The sequence below is a fragment of the Corvus moneduloides genome, chromosome 4 (genome assembly GCF_009650955.1).
Source record: "Corvus moneduloides isolate bCorMon1 chromosome 4, bCorMon1.pri, whole genome shotgun sequence".
NCBI classification, from domain to species: domain Eukaryota; kingdom Metazoa; phylum Chordata; class Aves; order Passeriformes; family Corvidae; genus Corvus; species Corvus moneduloides.
Window position 1 is genome coordinate 13,503,063 of NC_045479.1, and position 16,283 is coordinate 13,519,345.

General features: G+C 42.9%; 1 protein-coding gene across 18 annotated transcripts in view; it reads left to right on the forward strand.

The window, feature by feature from the left end:
* Positions 1-16,283, forward strand: part of PPFIBP1 (PPFIA binding protein 1) — a 102,619-nt gene that overhangs the window by 68,336 nt on the left and 18,000 nt on the right. For 8 of the 18 annotated variants that reach the window (XM_032105586.1, XM_032105591.1, XM_032105590.1 and 5 more), the window contains 11 exons: positions 1,135-1,248; positions 1,793-1,924; positions 6,438-6,530; positions 7,007-7,099; positions 8,864-8,978; positions 10,184-10,216; positions 11,532-11,593; positions 12,326-12,410; positions 13,527-13,681; positions 14,606-14,736; positions 16,055-16,108. In XM_032105586.1, coding sequence (XP_031961477.1) covers positions 1,135-1,248; positions 1,793-1,924; positions 6,438-6,530; positions 7,007-7,099; positions 8,864-8,978; positions 10,184-10,216; positions 11,532-11,593; positions 12,326-12,410; positions 13,527-13,681; positions 14,606-14,736; positions 16,055-16,108 — 1,067 coding nt within the window. The remainder of the gene's footprint in view (positions 1-1,134; positions 1,249-1,792; positions 1,925-6,437; positions 6,531-7,006; positions 7,100-8,863; positions 8,979-10,183; positions 10,217-11,531; positions 11,594-12,325; positions 12,411-13,526; positions 13,682-14,605; positions 14,737-16,054; positions 16,109-16,283) is intronic. The other 10 variants (XM_032105595.1, XM_032105604.1, XM_032105600.1 and 7 more) reach the window with 5 other exon arrangements.

Genomic DNA, 16,283 nt, shown 5'->3' on the forward strand with positions numbered 1-16,283 from the left:
TGGTAAGATCTCTGAGAATTTGTTTGCAGTTGTGATGTGTTGGACAGTGTTCAGAAGACTTGCTGGTACCTGAGAATTAACCCACATTAGGGAGAGGTGTGAATTTAGATTGCAGGGAAAATCTAAAGGCCCTTCTGTCTGTGTATCTGTTCTCTTTGAATTTTGTTAGCGGAGCAGGTCTGTTGAGCAGCCACCTACTTACATCCATGTGTATCCTTAAGATCACCATTTCCCAGAACCATTCACAGGATGTCTGCATCAGGACACAGTTGTCCTGTCCTTAGGAAAGGTGACAAAAGCTGCAGGACTGGCCAGCGGGCAGAAGGAGACAAGCGGCTCCCTGGCAGTCCTGCTCATGTGCTGCTGGGCTGGACGGGGTCGGCCCTGGCTGTTCTGGCAGCTGGTTTCCTCTTGCTGTTGGAGCTGGGAATACCTGGCGCCCCTTGCACTGCACAGGGGGCATTCTGTATGTGGAGCCAGCCTAGGGGCTGTGACAGCACTGAGCTCTGCTTCAGGCAGCTCACCCTCCTCCCCAGCAGTACTGCAGGAAGAGCCTGTTGACAACGAAAAAATGCATTCAGAAAAGGCAGAATGGGAATCTGTCTGCAGTCTCAAAGGTGTTGTCTTGGTCTTGCCCAGCCTCTGGCTGTGTGTTTTAACCACCTTTGCTTTTGTTGTTCTGAAAAGGGGAAAGTGCTTGTTATGGTACACTGTGTGCAATCACTTGGGAAGGAGAATAAATTACAAGCAGCGAGGTTTATGTGGTGGTTAAGGTAGGAGCTAATGGGTTGAGTTAATGTATTGTCACAGCAAAGGCATAATAATTGGTAGTAAAATGCAGCAGCAACCCCTTGTGAAAACTTCCAGGCAGGAGGGGAGCTGCAGAATTGCAATGTATCTGCCAGAAGTTTGGCTGAAATTCTGGTGTGAGGGGAGAGCTTTCCCTTCTCTCCTGTTTCCTTTGCCAAGTGTTGTGTCCACTGCAGAGCTCTGCTCCTCCTCCTCCTCCTCCCTGCACAGTCCCAGCTAATCTTTGGCCTGAGCAGCACTGTTGCTCACCTACAGTTCTTCAGCTGACACATATGGCACAGGGGCAAGGTGCTAAACGTGCATCCCTTTTTCCCTGCTGTCCAGGTAAGTGTGCTTACAGACCAGGTGGAGGCCCAAGGAGAAAAGATCCGGGATCTGGAGTTCTGCCTGGAGGAGCACAGGGAGAAGCTGAATGCCACGGAGGAGATGCTGCAGCAGGTATTTCACAGCTCCACGTCTGTCTTGCTGTCTTGTCTTCCTTCTGTCTTAAACTTTGGTGAGAGCAGTGCCCTTCCAGGTGTTGCAGCCCTTGATGTCTCTTCACTAAGGGGTAATTTTCTACCGTATTGGCTTTAAAGCCTTTGTACGTAGTAATGTCAGTGCTGCTTTATGCTGCAGGAATCCCGTTCCACTCTCCTTTGAGTCCTTCCCCACTGAACTTCAAAGAGCCTTAGATTAAAGCCTCTGGCAGGATGGGTGGATTCCCCTCACAGCTCCTTGCTGCCCAGAGCAACTGTGATGACAGACAGGCTTTTTTCTCATCCTGGCAGCCAGCCCGAGATAGTGCCCCTGTGATCCCAGATGCATCCTAGGTGCCTGGAATCTGTCAGGTGGATAATAGCTGTGTCTCAGGGCTTCAGATAGTGCAAGGAAAAGAGTGATGCTATTCCCCGTGAAGGAGACCTTTAGCTGTCAAAATAAATCACTGATTTCTTCCCCTTGGGTAAATAATTCCGTTCTCTTCCTCTTTATCTTGAATCAGGAGCTTTTAAGCAGAACAACCCTTGAAACTCAGAAACTGGATCTTATGGCAGAGATTTCCACTCTGAAATTAAAGCTTACATCTGTGGAGAAGGATAGATTGGACTATGAGGACAGGTTCAGAGACACAGAGGTGAGTAAACCCCAACAGAATAAATTGTGAAAGCTGTGTGTGTCTTCACATTACCTGAACATTTTTTGGGATTTTTTTTTGTCGGGCAAGAAGGGGACTCCTCTTTAAGGTTAGAACATGTGCCTTTTAAAGCAGAAAGTATCCTCTTTGTTAAACTCTGGTTTTACAAAGGAAGATTTCCAAAGGCAGTTTTTGATTCTGGCTGCCAGGTCTCGGGAGGGATGGATTTAGGTTGGAGTTAAATAAAATCATGAACATACTGCATTCTCCTGACCCCACATGAAACTGTCACCTTCTGAGTAAGGCATGTCTGAGGCAAGTGTTTCAGCCCAGTGCAGGTGCAAAAAGCATCCATGTGCAGAGACACAGCACCGTAAAAGACAGAACTTTTGGAGCTGGTAACAGAGAGTGAGGTGACTCGGTGTGGGGCTGTTGTGAAGCCTGACTTCAGAGCACAGCCTTCAGGGAGCCCAGGACCAGAGGCCAGGGGGGAACACTGCCAGGCAGAGCTGCCATCATCCCTGGCAGTGCTCTCCTGAGGCATTTCCCTCTGTGCTGTAGGTCTGTGTAGATGAACCTTGGTCATGTTGGAAGCCAGAAAGCCTCAAAGCAGGTGGGCAAACCCAGGAAACCCCAAGTATCAGCTGAGCTGTGCTGACAGGATGATAGAGCCCCTATGAGAAATACCTTGGAGTCTGCCTATGAAGCAGAACAAAATTTCCAGTTCTGGATTTGTAAATGAGCTGAAATGTCAGGTGTTTGTATGATTGTGGATGTTCCAGATGTCATTTCCTAGAAGGAAAGAAGCCATATTGCCATGACAGGAAACAAAATTGCCCTTTCTACTTCTGTTAGTGGTTTCCTAACTCCTCAGTTTCCAGTGAAGCACCATTCCTCACTTGTATTGCAAGCACAGGAACAAAAGTCAGTCTTCCTTTTGAATTGCTCTTTGGGCCTGTCTGAAGTAATCGGCAGACCCAAAGAAGTCCACAGGTTGAAAACTAATGACTTGGATCATTTTCAGATTTGAAAGTGATTCTTTAGGTAGTGACAGTAGTGTTTATTCCCTCAGTGCTGCACATTTCCTTGGGTGCTGCCAAGCTGTGGGATGGACTCATGTTGCTTCCTGTTACTTTTCCCTCTAGTTTGGTAACAGGTGTTATGTGAAGGATCACAGCACGGCCTTCAAGGCAGCTGATTTTGCAGTGCAGACGAGCTCTGTGCTTGGCATTGCTGCAGAAATTGGCAGGGGAAGGGGTGGAGGGAATCACTGGAGGTCTCCTGCATCCGTGGGAGGTGTGTGAAAGAGCTGGCTGCTCTCACAGCTCCCCTGGGACTCTGCCCACACGGAGCTCGGCTCTTTCATGAATTACAGCACACAGCAGGCAGGTCTCTGTGGACTGACACTCCAAGCAGCCCAAATGAGGGATAAACGAGCTGGCACCAGCAGTAAATGGCCTTGGGGAGGCAAGGTTTGGTCCAGACGAGCACAGGGAGCAAGTGCTCTCCGACCTGGGTTCTGTTGTATCTTCATTTGCAAACACCCTGTGGTTTCTTGTGCTTTCCAGAACTGGTAGCAAAAGTGATTGGGCTTTGGGATTTGCTTCCTCCATTTCTATCCTTATATTTACTGAATACTGTAGAGTTCTCCTGGACTCCTCCTTTCTTTGTTTCCCCCTGAACTGCAGTCTCTCCATAACTTCATAGCAGAGCTCAGCATACCAAGAAGGTGCACATGGAGCTACCAGAAAAATGGTTCTGGTGTGGGGAGTACACCACAAACTGCAAATCTATAACCTCTGTGCAAGAGGCTTATCTGCTATGAAGACTATTCTATTTGCAATACTTTGAAATACACTAAATGCCTTTGATAAAAATAACCTAAATTATATTTAAAAAGTAGTTACTGTAATTAGCGACTATATGGATTTATATCATGCGTATTTATGCCAGAACTAATGAACTACTACTAAAATGTTTCTCCCTCCATTTGAAATCCAGAATGATGTAGTTTAGTGTGATATATATTATTATATTGTTTCTTCTTTATTTCGACACTTTATAGCTGTAAAAATGCTTAGGCATAAACCCTGGAAGGGATAGTATATCTTGATTTCCATTTGGTTCAGTGAAAATATGAATGTCTAATTAGTTGTAAGGGTCTCAGCCCTTACAAAATTTCTAAGAGATATTTTGGAGGCAGTACTTATTCAGAAGTGCACAGTATTTTATTCAGTGTTGATCTAATTATATTACTGTTTATCAATTACTTTAGAAGAGCTGAGTATTTAAATGAATGTTTTAAATATTTGACCCTAAAACACGTTATGACTCGAAATGGAAAAAGATTCCTATCCAAACAAGGAAAGAAAAAGTGTGAATATTGCTTCTGGTTTCATTTAGGGAAAAGAAAGGGAAAAGAAAAAAACTGATGTCTGACAACTTGTGGAGCTACTGTCTCCTACAGAATTACCATTCTGATTCAATCCTTCATATTATCCATTTGTTACTTATGTCTGTCGCTGCAACTTCCCATTCCAGCTTGGTTGGTTACTCATATTCCCCATTCTCTGTCTAAACAGATGCCTCACTAGATCTTTGTGCTCTAGGATTTGCTGTCTAGATGTTCACAAACACACAGCTTTTTCAAAGCTAATTGTGTACTTAATAGAGATTTGTAATTGTTCTGTTCTTTGAATCATTCCAGTATTTCCACTTTCTCAGCAGACACCAGCATTATTTTCCTTGAGGAACACGGGTGGTCTGAGTTGGGCTGAGTTTATGTAAGAAAATACCCTGCAAGGGAGTTTATTTAGGGAGGAGTCCGTAGCCAGACAGGGCCTTTGAAGCAGCAGCCAGAGGGTAAAACTGGCTCGCTCACAGGGAATTCTTTGTGATTTATCCACCACCACCTCCAATCTGGTTGCAAGATTGCTCTGTTTTCTGTGTCACACTGAGCATTTTAAAAGTCACGTGGTTCAAGTGACAGATATGTGGACAACAGCCTCAGCAGTGGTACTCAGAGTACCACACAGCAAATTTTGACTTTGGATCATGCTGCAGGAGAGAAAAGCCCCAAACAAATCAATTGTCGAGGAATTTCAGGTGTACCTGAATTAGAAGGTCATAGATTAGAAGTAGTAATTACTAAAAGCATTAAAATGTTCTGTATTTTCACTTTCCTCGTAGTTCTGATAATTGAACTTGGATCTTTCTGAAGAAATACAGATGCTGCTCTGTTAGCATCAGGTTCATTAAGCACAAAATAATAACCAGAGGCTTGTAAGCTTAGCAAGTGTGGTGTGGGGCTGGAAGGCAGGTGTTACCAGGGACCCATGAATACCCTCTAAATGTCAGCTACTGACTTGTTAATTTATAAATATAAATCTCTATTAATTTTATTATTAGCTCTGAAAAATTGTGCTTAGAGCTGTTAGCTCAACGTACCACACTGCTTGACATGGATTGGGTTTGCCTCAGATGTAGGAAGGAAAGCAAACACAAGGATCATACAAGTGCCTTATTTGAGGGTGGGGAGGCCCTGGCACAGGTTGCCCAGAGAAGCTGTGGCTGCCCCATCCCTGGCAGTGTCCAAGGCCAGGTTGGACGGGGCTCTGAGACACCTGGGATAATAGTGGAAGGTGTCCCTGCCCATGGCAGGGGGTGGAACAAGATGGGCTTTAAGGCCCCTCCCAACCCAAACCATTCTGTGACCTAGAGGATGACGAGGCTTGGAGAAAGAGTGCCTTGCACCTTGGTGCACCAGTCAAACTCAGGGTTTGTTTGACCAAGGGGGCTGGGGGTGCTCAGGTCTGACCCCCAAACCTGGCAGGATCCATCGGTATGGCCAGGAGGTCGAGCTGGTCTCCTGAAGAGCTCAGATGTGAGTTGGTGATGGCTCCGAGTTTCTTCCAAGTCAGGCTGAATCTGCAAAGCCCAGATGCAGTGGTGCCATTGATGCTTAAACACAGGTGCCTTTGCCTGTAGAAACCTGTGATGGCTCCTCTGTTGAGCCCTCAGTGAGAGGGCTCTTTTAAGTGGTGGGAACACGGACTTTTACACTGCAATCACTTCATATTTTGAAAATTCAGGTGATGGCTGGTGAGCCTGGGGTGGGAGGGACTGCAGCAGGGAGGATGTGGCTGCTACGTATTGAGGGATGTGTGCCACTGTTTTCCATTGCCCATCCTTAGTACTGGGCATCCAGGAAGCTGAACAGACGAGTAGGAGGCCTTTCCTGGCTCTCAGCACAGGGAACACAACTTCAATTTATGTCTCCCTTTGTCCTCTGCCCTCTTACATTTGGTGCAGTAACACAGAAACTGAGAAACTCAGTCCCTGGATGTTAGGAAGCTCTGAGTTGCTTGACTTAGTGATGGATTTGGGTGGTGTGGTTTTGTGTGCTGAGTCCCTTTTCTGCCTGCTTTTCTTGTTGTTACAGTCCTAGCTATTGTTCTGTTTTGTTTACTGAATTTCTTTGTTGTTTCTGGTTGTCTTTTTCCCCTCCACTCAGGATTTGATCCAGGAAATAAACGAATTGCGGTTGAGGGTGGGAGAAATGGACAATGAAAGACTCCAGTATGAGAAAAAGCTGAAAACAACTAAAGTAAGTGAGGCTGAGGGGAAGAAGCAGGGATGGGCGTAAATCAGGCTTTAGGAATTCACTCTTTTCCCTACTTCTTGCCTGCACCCTGCAAAATCCTGAGTACTCTCAGGCCCTGGGGTTTCATGGCTCTTACTTAGCAGCAGAGGCTATTCCCAAATTTCATGCTGTGGTTTTCAGCTTGAGCATTGTTTTTTATGCAGGGTAACTTACCATGCTGTTAACAGTAAATTTGTTACCTGTTTAGACCTTTGTTTCACATGTGTGTCAAGAAACACCAGTTGCAATATGTAAGGTGTATGCCATAGGTTAAAAACAGCATTTATTTTCTCCTAACTGTGCTAAAAATAAACCACTTCTGAAGAGAAGGCATTCACCTAAGTATTTCTAGCAGCCTGTTTCTCTAACTTCTCTTTGCCATTTAGCCTTGTCTCTTTTCTACCTTTAGTTTTCTCTCACTCCTCTGTCTCTGTTACCAGTCTTTAATGGCCAAACTTTCTAGCATGAAAATCAAAGTGGGTCAGATGCAGTATGAAAAGCAGCGGATGGAGCAAAAAAGCCAGATGCTAAAGGTGTGGTAGTTTCTGGGTAACGCCGGGCCTGTTTTGAATCCTTCATGTTCCACCCTTCACTGGTGTGTCCTGCATTGTGCTGTCATGCTCTGTCCTTCATTAATTGCTGTGTGTTGATATGCAGTGTGCCCTTCCTCATTAGATGTGGAAAGCTCTTTATGTAGATGTTCCTTGTAAACAGCTTTTCTATTGCAGGGGAGAGGATTTTCGTGCTCTGAACCTAATGGCACATAATGGCATTAGACTTGGGTTAAAATCACTCCCCTTCCAAGGGAAGATTGCCTTGTCTGTAGCTTACATCCATTATTCAAACAACTTTTTATCACCCTTTTAGAGAAAATGTATTCATGAAAACTAGCTGGGAAATAGTGATTCTTTTATGCTGTCCCCTCTCCCACATGTAAATTTGCATATCGTGTTTCTAATTCAGGGGAAGAAATACACATTGACAGCCACATGCAGCTCTAGTTGCCTGTGGGTATAACAGCAGCTTCTCAAGTGACCAAGAAATGGTCTTGTTTTGGAGTAGCATGGATCCTACACTGGCAGGAATCCCATCATAATCAGTGCCAACTTGGAGCACTGGAGAATTGTAATTATTGCCCAGCCACTGTTGTGGAAAAAGCTTTGATTTCTTGACAATTTTGAGATTGATCTATTTTTCTGATGATGCTTTAGGGCAAACAGGAACCAGTTTCAGGAGATTCCATAGCTGGGGCATAGTTTGGGTTGCAGACATGACTATGTATTTGCAACAGAACTTCTGAGGGTAGCTCAGGAAAATACCTAAGCCACAGTATTCCAGTTTGGTTTATTCCATTACGGATTTAAAACGTCATTTAGAAGCTGTAAATGCCAAAATGATGAGTCTTGCCTTGTTTTGCTTTGTTTACAAACTGAACAAATTAAATTTTCAGTGTTGGGTACAGTTGCAGTGAGGGTCCTGTCTTGATGATGCTGTTGCACACGATATCCTCGGACATCAAAGAAACATGTTACTAAACTGGGTAGGATTTGACTCAAATTTTAAAAAGTTAAATGCATGGATCTGTGCCAGTCACTTGCTAGTGCAGATGGTTAGATCTAAGTTAAAACTTGACAGCATTTTTCTAATACACCCCAACTCCCCCAAACACCATCTGTCTTATTCTCAAGAATCTCAGCTCCAAGCTTTCTTTCCTAATGCTTGATCAGCAAACCCAAACTGTGGCAGAGGTACCACGTTTTTGTCTGAACTGCTTTCCAGTATGTGTCCATGTGCTTGCTGGTGTTGTGAGTGATTTTTCTTCCATAGAAGCAGTGGTTATTTCTGAAACTGTCCTCAGCCTGCTATAAGCACAGTTTCGGAATTGTTTGGCTTCGAACATGCAAAATGCCAAAAGAAATGTGTGGAAATGTTAGCATTCAGCTTTGTCACCTGCACTTTTTTCTATCTCTGCAAGGTCAAATAAATAAGAAAACTGCCTTTTTTTTTTCCCCTTTTGCTCTTCTTTATATTTTGATGTGAAATTTCTTTGCAATTACACACAAGACCAACAATTTCAAACCACAGGCCCCCTGATTTTGCTCTGTTATGGGCTCAGAGGTCTGTTGGGATGTTCAGAGTCACTTTGGTGGGTGCATCCTCAGGCAGTGTTAAATGTCAGGGGACCTCAGTCATTTCCACCAGCTGAGGACGTGTCCACTGTGCTTCCTAGGAGGGAATTGTGGAAACGTCTCAGCTGCCTGTGGAAGCTGTCACTGAGTGGCTCTGTGTCTTTACAGGATGAACTGTCAGCTCTGAAAGACAAACTAGAGCAGAAGGAAGCCGAGGTGAAAAGGTTGCACGAAAAGTTGGTTTGCAAGCTGAAAGGAGAAGGAATTGAAATACTGGACAGAGGTAAGAAAAAGGGAGGCTCTGTCACCGTGTCCTCCTCAGTCGCCTCATCTGAGGTCGTGTTTCCTCATACAGGAAATAACTGATAAAAGCCTCACTTTTTCTAAACTTTGTCTTCATGTTTACCTCTTGAAATATATTTAGAGGGTGTTGACGATGCAAGTGCTGAACTTACTGTCACAGCAAGCTCTTGATCAAATTTAAACAAGACAAAAAATCCCGAATTAGCTCCTTACGTAGCTTATGGGGCCTCAAAAAAACCAGGTTATACTGGCTGAGGAATTTTTAAACTTATTTCAACAAATGCCCCAAAACCGTTGTGTTGAAAAGGAAGCTTCCGGCAAGCTAGGGGAAAAACCATACTAGAGACCAAAGTATGATATGGACCTAGCTGTGAGTAGGTGAAATCAAGGATTGATTCTGGATTTGTGTACTGGTTAAGTCTAAATCTTAATTAAGCTTGAATTAGCACAAAATTTTTACATGCTGGGTAATTCTTTTATTGGCTTGTAAAGAAGAAACTGAATTAGTATTTATTAGAGGGAAACTTAGATTGAGGATTTATCTTACTTAAAACCAGAAATTTTTGGTTAAAACATCATAGAAGTTTTCCACAGCCTTTTTCGACCTGATGCCATTTCAATTCTAAATATATCTTACTGATAGTTATTGCTGATTTTAAGATTGTGCTTTTAAAGTATGATTTTTAGAAAAAGAAATGCACAAGAGATTAGTCTCCTCCCCTGACCTGAGGAGGAAAATGCTGTGTGTAGATTATCACATTTTATTTCATGAAATGGTGTTTTCAAAACCACTGCCCAAGATCACTGAAAGTGACCACAATGAACTGTGATTCCATTTTTTTGAAAGAACATTTGAATGTGAACAGGGTCTGACTTTATTGCAGTCATGACTACTTATATAGGGCTTCTTTCCCTGGGGAACTACTTGAACTCTCATTACCCTCTGGTCCTCGGCTTTATGGTTTTCAGTATAGCTCAGCAGCAGATCTTTTGCTGTGATGAAACATGTTTTATCTGCCTTGGACTGATACTAAAAAATGCTGTTTGCAGATAACAAGTTATCTGCCTCATTAGCTGAATGAAGTGAGGATGAGTTGATTCCTTAAGTATCAGTAATGTCTTAAAAGTTATTTCATGTCATAACCTTCATGCTAATTTCCAATCCAATGGATTTTCCCTGCACAGATGAAAATTGTAAAAAGAAGCTCAAAGATAAAAGTAAGGTTCCTGGTGTCTTTCCATGAGCATTTACATTCCAGAAGTGCTTTCCAGAATAGCTTTCTGCATGTGTGTGCAAAACTGCTTTAACAAACATTGTTAGGTTGCATCATCTATAACCCTTAGTTACACTTACAGTAAAACTGGAGAGCAAGGGTGGGTACATCACACTGGAAACACAAAGTTTCCTGAAGAAAGTCTGATTGATAAAGGAAGATTGGGTCTCGGGAAGGCTCACAAAGCAGTTGCCTCTCGGTGAAATGCAGCTGCAATCCAGTAGACCAGATTTTCAGCCAGCATAACTGAGGGAAAATCACTGGAACTGGATCAGTTGCTGGTTTAGCCTGATGTGTCTAAATATCTTTCATCTAGAAAGCCAGCCAGGCAGCTTCTTTTCTTCTTGCATTTCATTAAGGAGGAGAATGTTCTTCCTGCTCTGTTTGCTTTCCATTAATTTTTAGGAAGCTGAAACAAGGCTTTTTTGTCTGTGAGTTTGGACACCTGCCTACATTTGTACTAAATTTGAATTTTACTTCATTTATGCAAGGTAGATCTTTAGGAAAAAATGGAGAATATTTCCATTCTTTTGAATTCCTAGTCCAGAACACCTCCAGAATATACATGTTCCCATGTATTTGTACTTCCTGATAAATAAGGATTATAGATGAAGCACAGAACACTGTTGTCTGTGTTAGGAACCTTTCCCAGGTCTGAACTGCAATGTAATATTCCAGCATGACTGCTCATCACAGCAAGTACCTGTATCATTCCACTGTGCCCTCCTCATTCCTCCATCCATGCTGGATTAGGGCTGAGCATCACTGCACGGTGCTTCCTTCATCACATCCATTAATCCCATGGCTTTGTCGAGTGGGTTTGTGAGATGCCATTTGGGGTGGTTGTTGAGTCTTGTAATGAGGATGTGTTTCACTGCATTCCAAATGTAGTATTTATTTTATGTTGAACTTCTTGTTTTGCAGATATTTGGTTATTTGAAAGATGGAGATAGTGGAAGTCAAGCAGTAGTTTTACTCTCGAGTTTTCCATTCTTCTAAGGCTTGGAGAGGGGTGGGGGGAGGAAGGAAATTTCCTGAATTTCATCATTTCCTTGATAAAAATGTCAGAGAAGAGGTTTTGAAGAAAAATAGCTTTCCTCTTTGTGTTTGCATCTAAAATAGAATTCAAGTGGGTTATGTTTTGTCTGTAAACTTGTAAATCTACTTTCAGATATTACTGAGTTGCTTCTAGGTATTTTATTTTTCTTATTTCCTTACACTTACTTAAATTGACTTGGAGAACTGTATTGTGTTTTTAGATATAGAGGTACAGAAAATGAAGAAGGCGGTAGAATCTCTAATGGCAGCAAATGAAGAGAAGGTAGCAAAGTCATTATTTTTTTCAGTAATCATTCATAAGATTGATTTAAATCTCTAAGGAAACCTTCATGTGTGAGCTTTTCACAATTCAGTTAAAAATCAGACTTGTAAGAACCAATGATTTTCTGCAGTCAGAAAAATCAGGTCTGTACAAATCGATGATTTTCTGCAGTCAGAAGCACTGCAGTGCCTTTAAGGGGCTATGAGCATTTATGAGCTCTGTGCATGTGCACAGGATCTGTACAGAGTCCTTACACTGTTGTTTTGTTGAATTCAGTGTGATTAATTTTGCACTGTGTTCTGCAAATGCAAAGAGCTCCATACAAGTGCCAAATCACAGGCTGCATTTCCAAAAGAGCTTTTCTGTGAAGTATGAATTATTTTCATACATGGTTGTGTTCTTTCATATGCATGTGCATTTTGTAGGATGTTTTCTTTTGATCACCAAAGCCCTAAATCCTTTTGTACATGGCAAATTTATTATGCTCTGCCTTTGACTTAACAGGGGAGCTGAAATCCACTTTCAAGGCTGGGACAGTTCTGGTGGTTAATCAGATGATAGTTTTTGCTAAATACAATTTTTGGTATTTCAAAGCTTCTCAGCATTCTGAGTCCTGTCCCATCCACACTTCCCATTTCTTTTAGTCTCACAGCCAGTTAAACTAAAGGATCTAGTATTTGTGCTTCTTATTTCTGGGGGAGGAAGCACAGTCACAACTTCCTTTTATTTTAGGATCGGAAGATAGAAGAGCTTCGGCAATCTCTGAATAGGTACAAGAAAGTCCAAGACATGGTGATACTGGCTCAAGGTAAAAAAGGTATTGTACAACCAAAAAAAAATGAAGCTCTTCTGTCATTCAAACTCCAGGTGTGTTGTGGTGCTGAGCTTAACTGTGTGGCTGAAGCAGAAGCTGTATCTGTACCACAACATGTAATGGCCCATTCCATGTATTCTAAGACTGGTGGAGGTTTCCAGACCCGTTTAGAGAGGGAAGATTGTCAATAGCCCAACTAGAGGGAAGAAGCAAAATATGTATTTCTGTGGTGTTGGGTTCTCACCGCGCTGAGTGTTGAAGGGAGAGCAATTTTTAAATGGGCGTTGCCTTTTCTTGCAGTGCTGTGCCTTCAAGAACAACAGGGTGTTAGAACAGACCTTGATTCTCTGGGAACTGTGCTCCATGGCCACTTCCTGGAGCATGGACAGAGATTTCAGGCAGTGAAAAATGGCCAAGAGAGGTTTTTGCTGTGAACAGACTTCGGTTTGTGTTTGCCTCAGGCCTTTGGCAATGAGCACCGGATTTCTGGTCACCTTTTCAAAAGTACTGTCTTTCACAACCAGTCCAAGCCTTTTGGTAGCACTGAGGCAGTTCAGGAGCATCCAGGGTGGAAGGAGCAGAGGATACCAGCGGTGGTGTGGGCTTCAGCAGTACCTAAATGAGACACACTGAGTTTGTGGCAGGCTGCAGACCTGATGTGGTCACTTCTAGGCTGGTGATAGACTCCTGAGCAGTGAGCTGCATTTTTCCTCAGGGTACCTTGAAGATACCACAGAGACATCTTAAATTTCAGGCAGACTCGACCATCTGGTCTTTTCCTTAGTGAATAACGGAAACAAAGTATTTAGAATGAAATTCCAGAACAGACAAGAAAGAAGTACTCCAGTTTATTCAGCTTGTTGAAACTGATGCCACTAAATGCCCTGAGGGTGGTTGCTGGGCTTTTTGGCCTCCCTCGGTTCCAACCCTGCTGTGTTGTGGTGGTTGAATTGGGAAGTGACACTTGGCCATGACTCCCTTTCTCCTACTGTAGTCTGTCCTAAAAACCCCCAGCAATCAAATCCTTCCATTTTTGGCCCATAACTGAGCACACTGGCTGCACCTTGTGTGGGAGCAAGGGTTGTAAAACCAACAAGGTTCCATGTTCTCTCCCTTCAGGCAAGGAAAGTGAAAGTGAAGACTTGAATTCAGGGTCTGTTTCCATGGGTTTATTGGACACACCAAGTCTGACTGACCCAGAGAAAAGCCCATCCCCAACCCCGGTAACAGCATCTCCAATCCACGATGAGTTCAACGTGAATATTCATGAAGAGGTATATTTTTTTCTTCTCTTTATTTAATGCCATTGTTCCTTGAAAACATTACTTGTGCTGCATTCATATTGCAGATGACAAAACTCAAGTTCCTGAAAAGATTTTTTTCTGGGTTGCAGAGTTTTTTGTAATGTCTCATATCCTTTTGGAGAAAGTCGTTTTCTTGTGAAAGCTGCTGAGGAATTCAATTAAACTTCTTTTTCTTAATGCTCAAATGGAATCAGAAGACAGCAAATAGCTGTGTTCATCATGAGAACAGATCTAAATGACTTTCTATTAGACATAGAAATTATTTTTCTTATCAAACATAGCTGCTTTAGGAGCTACATTTAATTTGTCACAAACTTGAAGTAAATATGTTGGAACTTATTAAATGCATCTTGTCATATTTAAAAGGATGCAATCATAATTGCATCTATTCAGATAAATGATAAGTAGGTTGTAGTCCAGTCTCTGATTTTTGCAATCAGATTTTCCAGTAATAAAATTATAGACCTCTTCTCTAAGCTCCCAGTCAAGGCAGGGTCTTGACTTACTTAAACAGCATGAACATGCTATGAAGAAAATGAAATTAAATTAAATGTTTAGCAGCTTTTTGGTCTTCTCTGGGTGTCTGAGGACAGGATTAAACCTGAAAAGTGAGCTACCCTTCATGGTGTCTGTGGTAGAGACAGATTTAGCAGGCAGCCTTGGGAGACTTCTGAGATTTTTGTCTATGCTATAGCTTAACTGTGCAATGATTCATGTTTTATCTGCAGTGCCATCTTTCAAGGAGTAAATCATTCTATTACAACAGGGAAAAAAGCACTTTTGAAACCTTATTTCAGATCCTTCTTTTCAGGGTTTATCTGTTACTCTTTTTTCATTTATGATTGCTTCATTTCAGCTCAGAAGATTGTAACACATATTCTTCATTCTTTTCAGAATTCCTTACAGATCCACACCAGCATTTTACAGATTTCAATCCCTTCCCTTTCATCAACTTCCAAGAGCTCAGAAACTGTTGCAGAGAGACTGAAAATACACCCTAGGCCAGAGCCTGCCAGTGAAATGGGGTATTATGGTTTCCATGTATTTTTCAATTGTAAATCAAATCTTCTGTGATGTTTAAGGAGGGCAATAATTTGTCAGTCACTGAATTATCAAGTCATTAGCCAGGTAAACAAGGCCAGAAGTCCCTTGGCTAGCTGCAGCAAACTAAGCTAATGTTCCTCAAGTGCATTGATTAAATCCTGCGTAAGCAAGGGCCGGTTTGGTTGCTGTTGTAGCAGCGCTCATGGTCTGTACCAGCTGCTTCACAAGGAATGAACAGAAGGAGAGGGAAGCTGATCTAATGCAATGAAAGCCACAGAATCATTATTTTGGCCTAGGTTTGCATCATCGAGGCCTGGCTGGGCTGGCACTGGCTGTGCCAGCCCTGGTGATTTGCACTCAGACATTTTTCACAGCTGCTAAAGATGGTTGTAAGGCACTGCCAGAACTAAAGGGCTTCCAGCTCTAACCTGAGGAGGGTGGGAAACTCAAGGGATATGTGGCTGCACCCTGGGGCTGTGGCTGAGCTGTGGCACCCAGGGGTGTCCCCGTGCTGGGAACCAGTGGCAGCTCCTTGGTGAGGAGTAGCTGTCACCTTCCACCACCATTTCTAATCCTGCACCCTCCTTGTCCTGGGAGGAAACCCAATCCCTGCAGACCTGCACTGGCACTGCAGGGAGTACAGAAAAGCACTCCAGAGTCACAGCTAAACAAAGGCTGTGCTTGGGTTTTTTTCTTCTGGGTCCAAATCCCTGGCTTTATCTTAAGGAGTACCAAATACTAAGAATCCAGAGGCAAGGAAATGTTGTTGACTTAAAACAATCATCAATCTCAATGTGAAACATCAGTGCAAGCACAATTTGATGTGTGATTTTTCCAGTTCCAATTGAGGAAAGCATCCTATCCAGAAGCCCAGGTTTGCTGGGTTTGTGTTGTACATGTTCCTCCTGCAGCTCAAGCCATCACCAGCAGGGATTTCACCTGTGTCTCCTCTTGGAAAAAACCAAAGCAAGCACTGAACTGCAGCAAAGTGCCCTGTGCATTGGTGGTGACAGGGAAATGGTGACCTCCACTCCTTGTGCTGCTGCAGATCCTGCTGGAATCTCTGCATTTATTTAAGCTGAATAGTTCAGTATTGTCATCATCTTACAGTGAGAGTTGGCTTTCCTGGGGCTCTTGAGCTCACCTTTGTCCTTTATCTTTTACAAGACATGCTGCCATAGAGGGGAAAATTTGCCATGTGTTAGTACCATAAGAGCTGAAGTGAAAACAGAATTAAAGCAGGCTGAGATCATAGGATTTCTGTCTCAGCCTTTTTTCATAATTTTTTTGTTTTTACAGCGAAGGAAGATCAACAGGTTCTTCCCCTGAAACTCATCTGTGTGATAGTCCAGTGTAAGTGTCATGATCAAAACTGTTCAGGGGAGATATTGAAATGTGATGGTCAATTTGAAACCCCCCAAGGCACTCCCCATATTTTACATACACATGGAAATAGGTCAGTTAATTCTAGCCAAGATGGTTTTTGCTGATGGTTGGTTTCTGCTCATGTCCCATGCTTTCATGATCA